The sequence below is a fragment of the Lycorma delicatula genome, chromosome 1 (genome assembly GCF_047948215.1).
Source record: "Lycorma delicatula isolate Av1 chromosome 1, ASM4794821v1, whole genome shotgun sequence".
NCBI classification, from domain to species: Eukaryota; Metazoa; Arthropoda; class Insecta; order Hemiptera; family Fulgoridae; genus Lycorma; species Lycorma delicatula.
Window position 1 is genome coordinate 246,798,197 of NC_134455.1, and position 18,419 is coordinate 246,816,615.

At 27.9% G+C, this 18,419-nt stretch overlaps 1 protein-coding gene across 1 annotated transcript in view; it reads left to right on the forward strand.

The window, feature by feature from the left end:
* Positions 1-18,419, forward strand: part of Cbp80 (Nuclear cap-binding protein subunit 1) — a 152,319-nt gene that overhangs the window by 118,821 nt on the left and 15,079 nt on the right. Inside the window, exons 12-13 of the mRNA XM_075375264.1 lie at positions 11,041-11,285; positions 14,535-14,713. Of these exons, the coding sequence (XP_075231379.1) occupies positions 11,041-11,285; positions 14,535-14,713 (424 nt within the window). The remainder of the gene's footprint in view (positions 1-11,040; positions 11,286-14,534; positions 14,714-18,419) is intronic.

An 18,419-nucleotide genomic window follows, 5' to 3' on the forward strand; every position in this document is an offset into this window, starting at 1 on the left:
GTTGCAGTGTCTTTTTAGGTGGCCTGGTTCGCTGCAGTTCCAGCAGACTGGTTGACCCTTGTTCTTCAGTTCCGTAGCAGGCATTTTTCAGTCTCCCGTTGCAATCATTCTTGTTCCATAGAAGTCTTGATATCATTTTCTGCCTCCATGTGGCAATCAGCTTACATTCTTTGAAGGCGACCCATCATGCCGGCTGCCTCCAGTCGCAGAGTCTGAGTAATGGGGTTATAGATTGACTTTCACTGACCTGAGAAGAAGGTGCCTCTTAATCTCAGCGTATCGTAGCCCATCGATGAAAGTTTGTGCTGCCTCCTCCTGGATGTATACTGATGTCAGCCCAACTAAAGCCCGTTGAGTTGGCTGCTCAATAAAAGTGCAATAGTTTTTTGTTTTGCTATATTAAGAATATTGTTGATTAGATACAGAAAGAATCGGTTTTCTGTCTATTTTTCGACTGTTTTCCTTCAATAAAAAACTGATTTTTAGAAGTTTTTATTTACTTTTTATTGGATGTATTTACATCAATTTTCACAGAATTAAATTCTCTACAAGTTTTGTTACTAAATTCCGCATTTATTAATCATTTAACAAAGCTATTGTACTACAAATCTAACTTGTTTTTCAACACTGAATTTTGTGTTTTTACATCGGATGTCTTAAAAATTACTGGAGTTACAGTTATGGGACCTGTTTTTTCCTATTTCCCATCTCAAATTACATAAGAAACCACCAGCTTCACAGATTGGGACAACCTGTACATATACACAGCTATTAGTTTGTTTTAAATTTATGGGAGACATTTAATTTTTACATAAACACATTTTCTCTCTCTCTCTCTGTATGTGTATATATATATATTTTTTTTAAATAATTTGCTTGGTGATATGTGTGACTTCCTTTAATTATTACTACATTGTTTTATTCATTTTTTTATGTCACAGTAAAACAATCTGGTTGACTAGGAAGTGTATTTGGAGCATTACAAGATACTGGTGTAAACATAAAGCTTATGCTACTGGTAGTGGACTTAGTTTTCTTTACTAATTGTTTTTTTCCATGTATTTTTAATGATTTTTTATTATTGTTGCTTTATGCATTACATTTTATTCATGTAGTTATTCACTTCTGCAATTACAGGCTGATGCCTGGTTATAGTTATCCCTCAAATGTTATGACTACACATTAGTTTTATTTCTATTTTTTATGTATGAGTATACACACTTAATAGTGTAGAATATGAGAGAAAATATTTGAATCCTGTAAAAACGTTATTTTCAGATCTTGACTGATTTTAATGAAAGTAATAGAACTCAGTTTCTTAATGTTTCTAATTGACAGTGATTTGACAGCAAATTTCTCATTGACTATGTATTAAAAAAATAAAAATTGTATCCAAGTATGATTTGAAAGAGAATTATGGATAATTGATGAGAGACTTAAATATTTTGATTTTTCCAAATAAATTAAATAGTAGACGATAAAATAATTTACTAGTGTGCAAAATGAAGATTTTGTTTCTTAAAAGTTGAAACCTAGCATGAAAGGTTTAGGAATTATCAGACTTTTTAATAGAGTTTGAGAAACATATTTTATGACTTTTGAGAGAACTGTTTCAATTTTTTTTAAAATATTTATTCGATATGTTTATTTTATATCAAAATTATTTATTAGCTTACATGTAATAGTCAGATTTTTACCTTTTATTTTTTTTAAAAGTGCAATATAAAGAAAAAAGCTTAATGTCTTTTTCTTAGATTACCTTTGATTAACTGTAGATTGAGTGGTCACAGGGTTATTGAGAGACGTGCTTACTGCCTGAAGACTGGGAATTAATGCTGAATTTAAATTCGTGTTATAGAGATACTTATTTTAATAACTAAAGTAAAGAAAGAGTAGAAACATTGCTCAAATTTAGTTGGCAAAAGAAATAAAGTGAAAAAAACCATTACCATAAGGTTACCAAAAGAGCAGCCCATAAGAAAAAAAGTGGTTGTAGAAGTCTGCATTTATAATCTGAAAACAGAAAGTTAAACTTAAAAATAAATTCAGATCATGTCAGAATTTAATTTAAATCACAAGATAATAAATACAAAGCAAAAGCTATTAACTGTATTTAAAAAAAACATCAAAATTTTTTACTTTCTTGTATGAAGTAAAGGAAATATTGTGATTGCGAAACAAATATGAAAAACATTTGTTTTCATATTTTAATGGAAATATCCATTTTGATCATCCGTGAATTCATTTTAACTAGTTTCATTGTGATGTCTGTATGTATGTATTTACGTATCTTGCATAACTAAAAATGATAAGCCATAGGATGTTGAAATTTTGGATTTAGCACTGTTGTAACATCTAGTTGTTCACCTCCCTTTTTGATTGCAATTGAAATAAAAATTAAAATTAAAATTTTAATTAATTAAATATTTGAATCATAAAGGGAAGACACATCGGTTTGAATCAGACTTCATCTTTTGTTTTTTATTAATTTTTTTAATTTTTACAATAAATAATAATAATTCATTGATAATAAAAAAAAATGAAATAAAATTACAAGTAAAATAAAATAAAAATAATAGATTTGGTGAAATATCTGATTATTTAATATCAATTGAAAGTTGTAATTTAGAATGTTATTACTTTTGGATTTTCTTAGCAGTCTTATACAAATTGTATATTTATTTTTAAAAAAAATATTTTATTTAATTATCTGACAGAAAAATAAAATAAATTTTTGAATTGTATTTAAAGTGATTGTTGAAAATGTTTTTTCACTTGTGCGTAATATGCACAAGATTTCTGGTGTGTTGTATAATTAAAAGTTAATTATAATTAAACTATTCCGTTTAATGAACTCTTGTATACTGGTTACAAATATTAATTTTGACCCTACGGTGTAGAATAATCTGTTTTTATTATTGGATTATTTGGTAAACAATTTATTTAAAGAGTAGTCAAGGAAATTGTACTCTAACCTAATATTTCAGGTAAGATTGTTGAATTAATAATTGTATAAATATTTGATGTTAATAAAAACTAATATTTTAGCAATTGTGTTGCTGTCCATTTTTATTAAAGAATTGGAGGATCATACATCACTTCCAAATGAAATAAGTTTGAATGAAGTACAGCAAAAATGTATATATGTAATTTAATAGACATACAAGGAAGTCATGTGGTGTCCACATCAGATTTTTAATTTGAAAATGGCAGACCATATTAAAAAATACCCTTATTAGAATGAGATTTATAGAATCAAATCAAAATAATTTTTGATGCTGTCTTTTTATGATTTTAATGTTGTAATTTTAGGTGAATAACTCATTACACGCTTTTATTTTATAGTAACAAAATTAATTGACATCATGGGCTTGCTTTTTCATTGTAATATGCACGTTGTATTGGGTAATTCGGAAGTTAGGTAGATATCTTCAGTCAAGTTGATCAATATAGTTTTCTAAATTTTAAATTATTTGTTACTTTTTTCTTAGTTATTGGTAAAAATAGACCAAAAGTAAAACAGCTGTCATTAAGATCTTAACTGTGAGTAAATTTACCTTATTCAGTTTCAGTCTTGATAAACAGCCATTTATCAACCCACTGGCCAGTGGGAGGATAATTAAAACAAAAGGAAAATTTAAAGCACCAAATATTCAAATTAAATAAAACAGTAATGTAAACTGTGTGCTGCTCTTATACTCATAAATGTGCACTAAACTCTTTTACTAATTGAGATGTGCTTGCACTGTTTTCAGTGCACTTATGAAGGTCTCTTCATTTTACTGTCAAGACCTTTCATCACTGAATTGGCGAATTATTAAGATTGATTAATTATATGTTATAAATATAATATAAAGAAATATGAACAACACATTGTGAAATGTAGTTAAATAAATTTTATTCTTCTTTATAATAGCTAGTAAACTAAAATCTCAATGATACTGACAATTAAATAATTATATTATCTTCAAATTCATTTTTTTCTGTTTTAATAAATCTTGCTTATAACATTCAGATAGCCTTGGCACAAAATGTATTTCTTATACTCCCAATGATCTTTTTCTTTCTTCTTAAACAATCTCATGCCCTTAGGCATTCCTTGAGTTATAATTTTATGGTATTATTATTTTCATTATGTAAATTAAATACTAAAAATTGAGAAGGAATATTGTAATTAAAAAGGTAATCGTATTTTTCTTATTTCTATTTTCATTTACGATACTATTGTCAGAAGAGAATTGATTACTAAAATTCTTAGATTAAATGAAATTTTGACTCAATGGATGTTGTTTTATTTTTGTTTGCTTCTGACCTTCAATTTTCAAGGGGAAATTCTTGCAATCAATTTTGCACCCTTCTCTGGAAAGAGAGAGAGGTAAATGAAGGGAGATGGATGTATATATATATATATATATATATATATATATAGAGAGAGAGAGAGAGAGAGAGAGAGAGAGAGAGAGAGGGACTGAGCTTGCAAGTGGGGAGTGTGTCAGTGAGTGTGACTTCCTTTTTGAATCAAATTTAATTCATTGTTCCTGGGTTCCTTAAAATATCTGCCTGGTCTTTCCTTTTACAGAAATCTGCCAACATTTCTGTTTTCTCTAATTCATTAAAAAAAAATCCCTTTCAGCATGCTGGAAGGTGGAGGTAGATTTCATTGATGCTATGTAGGGGATAAAAAGATTTCTACCTTAAAGTTAAAAAAACCTCAAATTTACTCAATACAACATTGGTTTGCATGTGAAAAACGTTTTGTGTTTACTATACGACAAGCCCCATCTTCTTACAATTCCAGCTACATTTTAGTCATCCCTTGCCGTAAGGGTTGGTCATATCAAAAATTGTTTTAGACAAAAGTTTTAGGTAATGTTTAGAGAAATAACAATCACTTTAAACTGATTCAGTACTGTGCCTATCAAGGGAGGCATGATTTTTTTTGTCTTCGAAACTCCATTTTTTCCACCCCCTGGGCCAATGGTTGCTGATATCAAAAAACTTTACTTGTATAAGTTTTAGACCCTTATCCAAAGAATAGTAGGAACTTTAAATGAATTCTATATTTTACTTAATAAGAAAGTTATAGCGATATTCTGTTTTTTCAAAAAAGGCTCCCCATTTCTACCTCCATGGTCTGATTTTGCCCATTAACGAACTCGACCAAGATTTTGTGAAACGCAAAGATATGTCAAAATTTTCTGGAAGTCGAATCATGGTACCTGTTACAATAGGTTTTTTGTGAGATCTATCTAAAACCTGTTTAGTTTATACTTCACCAATCTACATTCTGTTACACCATGTTTCAAAAGCTCTGTTCATTGTGTCCATGTTTCAGTACCATAAACAGTATGTACTGCTTGTGAATGTTTGTTTAAATTACTAAATCTGTATTTGTTGCTGATTTATAATTAGTTTAATATTGATATAAATTGATTTTAAACATGAAAGCTCTCCTAGGTTGAGGAACTCTGTATTTAATATCTTCTTTACTTTTCCCATCTTTTGTAATTTTGCTTGCTAGATAACAAAATTCAACAAGTTACAGTAAATTTTTTATTGTACTTCATTATCTTGTTAACTTCCAAGTAGTGAATTTATCCCACACCAGTGTAATGAATCCATACCATTCATTACTTGTTTCACTCAAACAGCAGTATCATTGGTAGATTATTTTATTTTTCGTTCCAGGATGATTATTTCGCAGAATTTTTTTGTTCTTTCATTATTTCTTCCATTTACAAATTAAAAAGCAAAGGATGTAGGTACATCCTTGTCTTACACCTGTTTGTATTGCAGCTTGCCTTTCCTCAACTGAATTTGTCTTTACCTAGCACACCTTCTACCTTTTATTCTTTTCCGTAAATTATCCTTTAAATAATTCAAGGAAGATATATAAGATGTAATTTAGAAGAAATACGAGTTGATAATTCTTTAGTACAGTAATTATCTCATTTACCAGCTCCTAATTTCTTTGGTTTGGCAAAAATAATGCTAATACTTAGAATCAGTGGGTGTTGGCAATAATTACTAAATTAATTAAGCAAATCTAGTTCTGTAATTTCTTTGACAATACATACTGTTTCTTTATCCTTGAAGATGCTATAATAACTTTTGATTATCGTTATAATCAGGTTATTATAATATTCAATGTCAAGTGTGTTTACGTGGTACAAATTTTTATTAATACTGGTGATGTTAAAAAAAGTTAGTATGAGAAGGATTAAGCTATTGATCTGAGGCAGAACTAGACACCTTGCTAAATTGTAATCGTGGTAAAAATCTGTTTATGGAGACAGTATAATCCTTATTTAACAAAGAATACTGGGTTTCATGAGATACGTATGTTCAATAAATACTGGTGAGATTGACAAGAAGCCTTCCCCCATCTTCCTGTTGGCTACACCTTTGTCAGTAAATGCTATTTACTTATTTCACTTATGAGTAAGTAATATGTATGTATATATAGAAGGTCTCAAATAAAATATGAAATTGAATTTCCTGAACTTGCATGGGTTATAAATTTTTTCATATTAACATGTAATATGTATTCTTACATATTTTTTTTTCTAAAAAAAAAAAAAAAGTATAAATATTAATATATATATAGGTAAAGAATAATGGTGCAAAAATTTCATTGTTACATGTTACATTGTAAATGCTATTCTATTTTTAATGTTAGTTTTAATTATTGAATAAAACTCTTCTTTTTTTTTAAACAAATGCTTAATTTCTGAGTTTGAATATGTTCCTGCATTCATTCATAATTAGTATTATGGTATGAGTTTAAAGGGAAAAGAACTGTTATGTGGAGCTTCATTTGTCACAGTTCAGCTCCAATATACAATGCGTTGTTCTCTTTATTTTATAAAAGATTCACTTTCCCATGTCCAGTCACTGTTTAAAATTTATTCTTATTTATTGCTTAATTTATGTTGAGAGTGAAATTTCTTGGTAATTTTTTTTTGTTAGAAGAGACTATTTCTAAAAAGCTTTACACTTATAGGTTTTGGTAAAATTTCTGAATTATATTGTTTATACATTAGCTGATTCTACATCTGATTATTTCTGTGTTAGATAAATAACTTGATATCAATTATTCATCAGACACTACTACTTAACACTCATTCATTATAACTACTACAACATAGGTACCAGAAAAGTATTACTTACCTTAATAATTATAACTTTTACTATTATTTACTTATGGTAAATAATTATTAATCAACAATACTGAATAGGATATTTGCTTGAGTGATTTTTAGTTAATTTGCCGTTTTAAATTCCTTAGTTTTATTAGATTAAGAAATAATTAATCATTTAATTATTGTAAGTAATTTATTGCCTAAAAAGAAACAATGAAATCATCAAAAAACATTTAGAAAAATATAAAAACCTTTTTTTACAGAAGAATAAGTCTTGAAATTTTGTTCCATATTTTTATTCTCAGTCTGAGATGAGTCACTTTTGATATTCTTTAATATCCGTTTTTCTCTTAAAGTAATATTTATTATTTAATATTTTAACTGCTGAACTTCAGCCTAAATCTCATCATAAATAAATTGATATCAATAACTAACTATCTGATTTTGTGTAACTTTTATGGTCCATTTTTAATATCACATTCTGTTCCCACCATTAAGACATATACCTTCTTGTATTTCCTGGCTTCACCCATTTGTTTATTCATTTATTATTTTTAAGGATATTCACTTGCATTTACTACTTTACTTTATACTTTGTATAAAATTCTGATCACATGGTTGGTCTTAAGATTTTTTCTTCAACTTGTCTGCAACTATTTTTCCTTTCCTTTCTTTTGCTTTAAAGTCATTTCAGTTCCCAAATATTGTAAGATTTTTATCATATTTAGGTACTTAAAACATTTGTTTCTTCTAGTATTTGTTCTATCTTTACCTGAAGATGATGGACTCATAAGTTAATCATGTTTTCTTATAGACTTAGATTTTGAAACTGTTGTAAGATGATTCTCTCACTCGTTTAAAAAAAAAAAAAAATAATAAAAACAATAGAATTCTCAATTTATTCTTAGTATTGTTATTCATACTTTTGCATTTTTATTACCAAAGTCATTTTTATATCATAATTTTTTAATAAAATTCCTGATCTTTTTGTTTTACCACTTTAATTCTTGTGATTTTACAGTCATTTCATAATGTTACCTATCCATTTCTATTTTAATAAATATAGTATATTTAGTATATATTTTTATTTTAATAAATATGGGTATTTTAATACCCTTTTCTATTTTTCTGTTTTACCCATTATGTACCCTATCATTTTTATTTTTAATAAACAAATGAATTTAATAACATTAAATTCATTTGTTTTTATATAATTCATTCATGTTTATTTGGAGTAAAAATTCAAATTGCATCGTAACAGCAGAATATTATTTTTTATAAGAACTAATTATCATAAACTTACTTTATATTCCTTTTTTTCATTACATTAAGCATTTTGAGATCTTTGTATTATCATAAAATATAAAATTATGTATGTTCAATTAGAATGAAAAGAGTTATGTTTACTATCAGCCATTGATATAAAAATGAGTTATGTTCCTTTTATTATTACAGTCTTTGGCAGATGATAGAACTATTGTTATAGTATTGAATCCATTTTTAAAATCTAAATTTAAACATTTTTAATTATATGTATTGTGTCATAATTCAATAATTTTATTAAAATTAACTTATCAATTATATTTTCATTCCATTTCTTTATTGTAAATATTTTCTCGAGAGTAGGGATGTAAATCTATTGTTACCTAGATTGTTACATAAATTTATGTTTTCTAGATTAAAAATTATGTGATCAGTGTAATTACATTTCTATTTATTATTTTTATGTTCTTTAAATATTCCTGAAAGTATCCTCTAAAAATGATTGTCAATTATTCGTAGCAAAGTTTTTTACAATTTTTCTCTCTGTATTTCATGAACAACTATTTTTTTTATAATTCTAATAAGATTTAATTAATTGTTTTAAAGTCAATTTTACAATGAGTTAAATATTTTCTTGGAATATTTATAAGTGATTTTATGTGGAGTAGTAGCATCTCTTTTATCTAGAGGTTTTTGGGTTCAAATCTCATTGAAACTCTTGCCATAAAATTCACCTAGAAACTGTAATTTACTCCTATTTTTAGAGAAATAAAAGTGGACACATTATTGTAATACATTCAAAACTATGTTGTGAATAAAACGGGTGTATGTTCACTTGTCTGTTTTTGTTTACTATTAGAATTATTGCTATTGATATTTCTTGTGGAAATTAAGAAAAATTTTTTTTCTCATTTATTTTTGATTTCATGTAACACTTGCTTTTAATTCGCTCATGTTTATATAACAAAATATTTATTTATTTACTTTATATATTTTTCCGTAATGTACTGTTCCATTTATTGTATATTAATTTTTATATCCAACAATCGCTTATAATACAGTATGTTTCACTTTCTCATATTTTTAAAAATTTGTCCTAGATGCTATAAAATTACCCATTAGCCTATCAAGATCATCTTTTTTAGGTGTAACCCTGTTTGCGGCAGTTTTTCAAATTTGTTTGTAAAATTTATCCTACAGTTAAAATTAAAAAAAAGAATTCCCAGAAGAAAAGGGGAAAAATGTGGGAGTGATAAATATTTCAGTTAAAGACTGCTAAAATTTTAACATTTAAATTGCTTTATTTGATTAAAATATATTCTATCATTCTATCTGCAAGTTTCGCAAATGTAAGCTTTACTCTTTGTGTCTAGTTCTTTGCAAATAGAAAGTAAGACATATTTCAGAATAATAGTTATGGGCAAAAAATAATAATAGGCAAAAAATTGAAATCCTGGGCTTTGCTCTTGTTGTGTAAAAGAGCAAAACAAAGTTCAAGTAAAATGCATTCTTAGCAATTTGTGAACAGATTCAATTACATATATAGTTATATAAAATCTACCACTAGCCATAACTCACAAATGAAGTATTTTAGGAGATATATATTAGGACCATATATATATGCTTATTTTATTATTTTCAGGAGTGGAATAGGTTATGAAAGTCCTGGGAGAACTTTGTGATACTCTCTGCGTATTCAGAGATATCTTTTGTATATTTATGACCTGATTTAGTAAATAAAGTAAATCTGCAAGTAAAGTCATGGCTGTAGTATTTTTTTGGAATTCTTGAGTAGTGCTCATAGACTACCTAAAAAAAAGGCAGGACTGTCCCCAGGGGGGAATATTATGTTTCACTATTGGGCAGGTTGAGGATATTATTCAGGCTAATTGTCCTCTTCTGGCCAAAAAGAAAGGGCTCTTTCACTGTGATATTGCACCTGCACACACACAACTCTGGTTGTTGATGTAAAATTTGATGATCTACTTATCAAACGCTTTTACATGTGTTGCATTCACTGAATTTGGCTTCCTGCGATTACTTCCGCTCCCCAAACTTGCAAAAATAGCATAGATGATGATTCACTTCAAATGACGTGGTCAAAGTTGATACCACTGGATATTTTGCAGTTGGACAAATCATATTATATTGACGGTATTTAAAAGTAGGTGGCTACTTTAAATTTTTTAATTTTCTGGAACTTCAAGTGTTTTCTTTGTAGGCTGAGAACTTTCCAAAAGGTTTTTGTACTGGAATATTATTCAGATTGGTCCTGAGTTATAAACAAACTTTACTTAAAATAAATAAAAAAATATATTGATATTCTGATTTGCGTAATGTACAAAGATATATATGTATTTTATTATAATAAAATTTAAGTATTTAAGAAGTTAATCATAATTGCCTTTTTCCCTGTTGTTAAGATGATAGAAAAATTGAAATATTTACTTTTAAAAAAGATTTAAATTGAACTGTCTGATGAAATACCAGTACATAATTTAAATAGTTACAACAGAAAAAAATAATCTAGTGAAGCAGTATTTTTAAAAGTATTTATTACCTTATTCTGTTGTTTGAATTGATTCTGATTTTTTATATATTAATATACTAATTTTTAATTGTATCTTTGTTCTAGTTTCATTGCCAGGCACACAAGTAGCTCACCAATTAATTCATTCTATTCGTCAAAAATGTAGTGCTGAAGAGGCTCTTGCGATTCTAAAAGAACTGCCAAATCCACGTGATGATGATGATACTGCTGGTGACTCTCGATTTAATCCGCTTAAAATCGATGTGTTTGTTCAAACATTGCTTCACTTGGGATCAAAAAGTTTTTCACATTCTTTTGCTGCTATCTCAAAATTTCATTATGTTTTTAAAGTAAGTTTAGTTTTTAATGAAGAATATGGAATTATATATTAATTTTTCATTTATATACAGTTTTGTTGGTGTAGTGTTATGTTTATTGTTTTTCAGATTTACTTTGTAGTGAGTTTGCATAGTTTTGTGATGTATAAATCTTACCTGAATTATTCTCATTATTTAGCTTCAGCATGTTGTAGACCAGTGATTGTCTAATAAATTTACTGTATTAATATAAATAATTTTCATTTAGGAATATATCTGAGAAAAATAGGGTTCTCATTACTTAAGGAATTGGTTAGGAATAGAAATAAATAAAATTATGTCATATTTCTATGCTTTTACAGCCTCAGACAGAAATTATTTTATGAACAAAATCAAATTACAGTGTTAATAATGAAGTTGACACTGATTTTTTAATTACAATACTCACTGTGTGCTTAAATAATATGGCTTTTATTATATATAAGAGAAACTATTTATTTAAAACTGGTGACATATGACTAATCACCAACACATTTTCACAGGCCATAAGTATTTTAGCAGTCTTTGCATTTCCAGTTTTGGTAATTCAGTTGTGTTTAATTTATTTGTTATCTTATAGTGTCTACAGCTCTGACCAACCCACCGGTTTGGTCTAGTGGTGAACTTGTGATCGCAAATCAGCTGATTTCAAAGTCGAGAGTTCTAAGGTTTAAATCCTAGTAAAGGCACTTTTATACGAATTTGAATGCTAGATCATGGGTACTGGTGTTTGGTGGTTGAGTTTCAATTAACTGCACATCTCAGAAATGGTCGACCCGAGACAACAAGATACATATCATCCTCATTCATCCTCTGAAGTTATACCTTAGGGTGGTTCAAGAGGCTGAACAGAAAAAGAAAGAAAGAAGTTCTGATTGTTCAGTCTTAGTATTACATTTTCTCTTTCCATATAATAATGGGATATTCACAAAAATATCTTTCATATTCTGTAAGCAGTAAACTTGATAAAAATTGTTTAAAAAAGTAAAGCTATTTAAAATGAACCAGAAATCCTGCATCTTAATGAAAATTTGATAGGGTATTGTTGGAAAATGGAAGCAAAGTATACTGCTACAAACAAAAATCACTGTTCCAACAGAGGAAAAAGAGGCTGTGCTCTTCCAACAAAAAGTTATGATTTTATTAATGTACCAGCAATTTGGTTATCATATAAGCAAATTGAAATAAAAGCTTGTGCAGATAAAAAACATGATCTACAACATTTTCTAGAAAGTTAAGTCTGGCTACTGAATTTTTATCAGTTGCATCAATTTTAACATCAGAAGAGCTACATTAACAAAAGAACTTCTGAAAATAATGATGAATTATATTGTATGAAATTATGTTACATTCCATTAGTTTCTCATTAAGAAAAAAAAAACCAGTAAGTGATGAACTATCACGAATAGTTGAACTAGTTAATTGACTCCTGTTTGGTTTGATTATACATCAGGCCTTGTTGGATGATTAATAACAACCATAATTTAACCCCAAAATCTAAAATTAAAACCCAATTTCAATTTAGTTGTCTCTAATTGAAAGAGCATGTGACAAAAAAATACATATGAAAAGGTCAATCATTATAGAGTTTTAAGAATTAATTTTATCAAACCTGTTACGATAATGGAAATGCAGAATTCTAATTTAGATGATGAAGCTGTTGATTACAGTAGAAATTAATATAAAATAGATTTAAAAATAAGCTATTATTTAATTAATAAATAACTTAAATAATTTATTTTGTTCTTATTTATTTAACAAAGGTTCTTTCTACATAAATTTGGTGATCTCTTTACGCGTGACTACATGTTACATAGAAAAATAAATGCAGTAGTTTAATTACTATTATTCTCATTGAAAAAATAATTCCATTGAATATCTGTTAACTATTTTAGATTCAATTGTTTAGTACAAAAATAAATTTAAGTAAATAAAATTGCTTAGTACAATTTTAGGTAGACTATAGTCATTCAGTAAATGAATAATGTTTCACATTTTCTTTTCTTACCACATATACCATTGCATATAAGCATGACAAGCCGAATATGGTTGATACAAAGTCTTGCAAGTATCAGGTCTAAATACTTAGAATTCTTTGTTAGCAGTACATCTCAAAACAGTTTTATTCTTCTGGACTCTATTAGTTCTTTAGTCAGTATCTGACGACCATTAATATGTTTTGCATTAAGGTCTTTACTTATAATTCAACACACTGAACAAATCTGATGAGGAGCCCAAGATTTGTCTTTGTTTCCTAATTTCACCCCAAAATATGCAAAATTTACTTTCTTTACAAATTTTGTAATGTTTCTTTGTTTTATTTTGACAATAAAGTTTTTACAAATACAACAAAAAGAGTCAGGCTCGCTGACATAGACTCTTGATGCCAATGGAATTTAATGTAATAAAAACTTGTAAAATATAAGTTACATAAAAATTACTCATAAAATATTAGTATAATTACTTGGAAAATATAAATACACAAAAAAATTATAAATTAAATGAATGAAGTTGTCATAAACTAATAAGCACAAATGCTTACTGCAGTTGTAAAAAATGAATTTAATTTTTTGTCTGGAATAGCAAATGATGGTTGTGGGGAGGTAGACATGTAGTAACAGGAAAATTATCAGGCATGTAGTAACACAAAAGGTGCTGTATGTATAATAATGTTATAGATTTATTACTGGTTTTAACCTCTTTATCATAAGTTCATAATATTTTTATTCAGAATATAAACAGCTTGCATTTTCATGGATAAAAAACTGTATTATTTATTTAAACAATAGTTTTACAAAATAATTCTTTATAATAGACCAAAATCTATAGATAGAACAAAAAATGACAGATTGTTAAAAAACCTTACATGATGGAATTTTTAAAATATTTTTCCCATTTTCAGCACCAAAAAATTATTGAAATCACTAGATAGATTTCATACAATTTTACCATTGCAGACCTGTCATATTTTATTAAAGTTATTAAAATTATTTTATTGTTAAATTGAAAAACTTAAATCAGTTTTCAAGTTGTTTTAATCTTTTTGAGAAAGTATGTTTACTTATAATTCTGATAATTATATTTGAAAAATTATTTTGGAATTAAAATTTCAAATTAAAACTGTGAAAAAAGTATTATAAAAGATATCAGAGATGCTTGAAGGAGTTATTAGTAAAATTTGTGAAATAATAGTGACTCATCTGTTTCTGTTTTTACTTGAAGTATTTGTTTTATTCTGTACAGATATTAGCAGAATCTGAAGAGGCTCAGATCTGTATATTAAGAAGTTTATTTGAGTTGTGGCATGATCATCAACAAATGATGTGTGTATTAATTGATAAGATGTTAAAAACTCAGATTTTAGAATGCTCTGCTGTTGCTAACTGGATTTTCTCACGAGAAATGACTTCAGAATTCACTAAGTATGTCAGCATCTTTTTTTTTTACTATATATCTTCTGTACATTATATTTTATATATTGAATAGTTTTATATATTTTATTAAGTATGTATTTATTTTTAGTCTTTTGTATCTAAGTTAAATATTAGTTTTTATAGTACAGTTTACTTTGCAAGACTTCTCAGAAATAGAGCCCCAGACTAGTATGCAGTCATATCATCTATGCCCTTGAGGCAAATCCACGTTAAGTTACACCATATGCTGTGTATGCTAATTTATATAAATAAATGCTGTAATTTTATTTAATAGTATAGTGGGTAGAGAAGTTTCCAGAAGCAGAAAGAGAGAGAAAATGAAGAAAGAAAAATTTTAAAGAAACAAAAAAGGAATTTGTTTAGAAAATTATGTATGGAAAAGTGTAGATGTGGACAAAGGAAATCATTATGCTTGGAACAGACAAAAGCTCAGATTGGGTACTGGTAGGTCTGACATTAGGCCCGGCGATATAAATACTGCTGAAGATGAGCGAAATGATGAGTTCAGTAGTGTTCGATAAACATAAGTACAGTCTGTGATAATGCAATTACAGAGCATATGGAGTGAGTGCAAGCTAACAAGACATACATAAAAACCTGAAGAAAAGGTGTCAGATGAATCGGTGGAATTTAGAGAAGCTTGAGGAAGAGGAGGTAAAGAAGATTTTTGAGGAGGACATCGCAAGAGGTCTTGAGTAAAAAAGATAAGGTAGAAAATGTAGAAGAAGAATGGGAGAATGTTAAAAAGGAAATTCTCTTAAATCAGCAGAAGCAAACTTAGGCGGAATAAAGAGAACTGGTAGAAAACCTTGGGTTTCAGATGATATATTGCAGCTGATGGATGAACGTAGAAAATATAAGAATGCTAGTGATGAAGAAAGTAAAAGGAACTATCGGCAATTAAGAAATGCTATAAACAGGAAGTGCAAACTGGCGAAAGAAGAGTGGATTAAAGTAAAGTGTTCAGAAGTGGAAAGAAAAATTTAACATCTTTTTCTTCTTTGTTTTTATTGTTTATGCCTTCTCATTTGGATCAGCCTTTCCATTTTTAATTTTTCAAAATTCTCTTCATTCTGGATTTTTCAAAATAATGTAATCCTTTTGAATTTTGTTAGATTAGGTATCATTAATTATCTATCTGAACTTTATGGTTTTTTTTCAGTAAAAATGCCAGCTGAAATTGCAAAGTGTTGATTTTACAGGGTTTTAATGTATGTATGTTTTCTTCATAACCTTGTACAAGTCAGGTACTGAATCTGATAACTTTGTTATATCAGTAGTTGATCTCCACCTAGCTTTCGAGGTGATATACATGAAATCTTTATCATAGATGAAGATAGCAACTAATGCACTAAAAAAAATAAACTAATAAAGACATAAAACATGTCTTCCTAAATTCCATTAACATTTTTTTACATTTTCTAATTTATTTTCTGGAGATTTGGATTAACTATAGATTATTACAAATGTAATTATTTTTTAATCAATTGAAAAAAAGCATGAAAATCAAGAGTATGTCTTTAATTTACAAAGACCACAAATAAAAACTTTTGTTTATGATTATAAATATTCACCCGTAAGTATTTGTATGATGAGTATATATGTTTCATTAGAAATCAACTTGAAATTTCTTGTCACTTATGTGGTTATAAATAAAAACGAGAGAAAATGGTTATCATAATTCACTTATGGACAATATTTATATGAAGTACTTAAAAATATACTTAATGTTAAAACTACTCTTTAACCATTAAAAACCAAATGATGAGGATTTAACCAGCAAAATAATAAATGATGAGGTTAAGAAGGAAGGTCAGGCCAGTTATTCACCGATCTGCTATGAGATATCAGGCAAAATGAGAAATTAATAAAACAAAACAAAAATTCCTTTGAAAGCCAACATGTCATCGGGTGATTTATATGGATTTAGTTATCTATTAAGCCTTTTGTCTGCTTTTATTCAAAGAAGAGGCTGCAGATGAAACACTGTTTTTGGTTTCATCCAATTAATGATGAGATCATAAAGCCACAAGAACATCTGCCGCTGTTTGGAAAAATGAAGGGGTGATGAAAATTTGTTTAAGGTTATGGATGTACAGTATTGGATGTAATATTAGTGACAGACTGCATACTCTCCAAATGAAGAGAATCTGGGTAAATCATGCATGCTCCAGATTGTATTGTTCTTCAACCATCTCCTTTGAACATATTAACATTTGTTTTAAAACAGAATTTTAGTGTGGGGCTGTTTCAGTTAAAAATGTCAATCTTTTCATTGGTCTTTTAGATAGATTTCATAAGAAAGCTACCTGATTTAACTTCTGGAAAATTTTGACATATCTTCACGTTTCACATCCCTCAGATCCTAAAACCACCGTCAGTTCAAAAGTTTATATATACATTTATTTATATTTCACTTTTTTGTGGACATGATAACTGCTGTAATTTTGCGCCAATCACTTTCAAATTGATACATAAAATAAATATAACGACCCAAAATCTTGGTCGAATTTGTTAATTGGCAAAATCAGACCATAAGGGTGGAAGTGGAGGGCGCTTTTTTGACAAAAAAATATATTGCTATAACTTTCTTATTAAGTAAAACATCGAATTCGTTTAAAGTTCCTACTATTCTTTGGATAAGTGCTAAAACTTATCTGGGTAAAGTTTTTTGATATCAGCAATCATTGGCCCAGGCGGTGGAAAAAATGGGGTTTTGAAGACAAAAAAAATCATATCCTTTAACAGACATAATATCAAATCGCTTTAAAGTGTTCATTATTTCTCTAAATATTACCTAAAACTTTTGTCTGAAACAATTTTAGATGTGAGCAACCCGTATGGCAAGGGATGACCAAAATATAGTTGAAATTGTAAGAGATGGGGCTTGTCATATGCTAAACATGTGAAACTTTTTTTTACATGCAGCCATTGTCGTATTGAGTAAATTTGAAGTTTTTCTTAACTTTAAGGTGGAAACCTTTTTTATCCCGTACTTAGCTTTGGTAAAATCTACGTCTGCCTTCGTGCCAAAAGGAATTTTTTTTTGTTCAGTGTGGGCTTTATTTTGACCTCTCTGTAACTGCCATTTAAATTTGCTAAAGATCACAAAAAAAATACATTTAATTTTATGACAATTTTGTTTATATTTTAGAATATAAACAAAAAACTTCTTTAAAAAACATATGGAAAACTGAAATTTTAGAAGATTTTTATGAAAGAATGTAACCAATATTCATTAATTTACATCCTGTTTTGAAATACTCTGAAAGAACAGAATCTAGTCGGAACCCAGTCTTTGTGCTTTCTTATTTTACAATAAGCATTATTATAAAATTTAAATTTCTTCATTTGATTAACTCTCCACATTCTGGATCAATGAGGATGTAGTAGAATTTATTATCCATATGTTTTTGACCACGTTCCACCTTTTTTTTCCAAAAACTTTCTTACTGCTTTAATTTAAAACATGTAGACTATTAGAGTATAGTCTTATTGAATAAACATGGTTCTAGATGTAATTTGTTTGGTTTATTACAATTTGGAAGTATCTGGAATTACTAGAGAATTTCATTTGCAGATTTTGTTACCTATTCTGATAATAAAACATTTCAGAATGTTAGAATGCTTTACATCTTAACATTATAGAATATAAAAATTTAAAGGGAAAATGTTTTTTTATTAGAATAGGTAA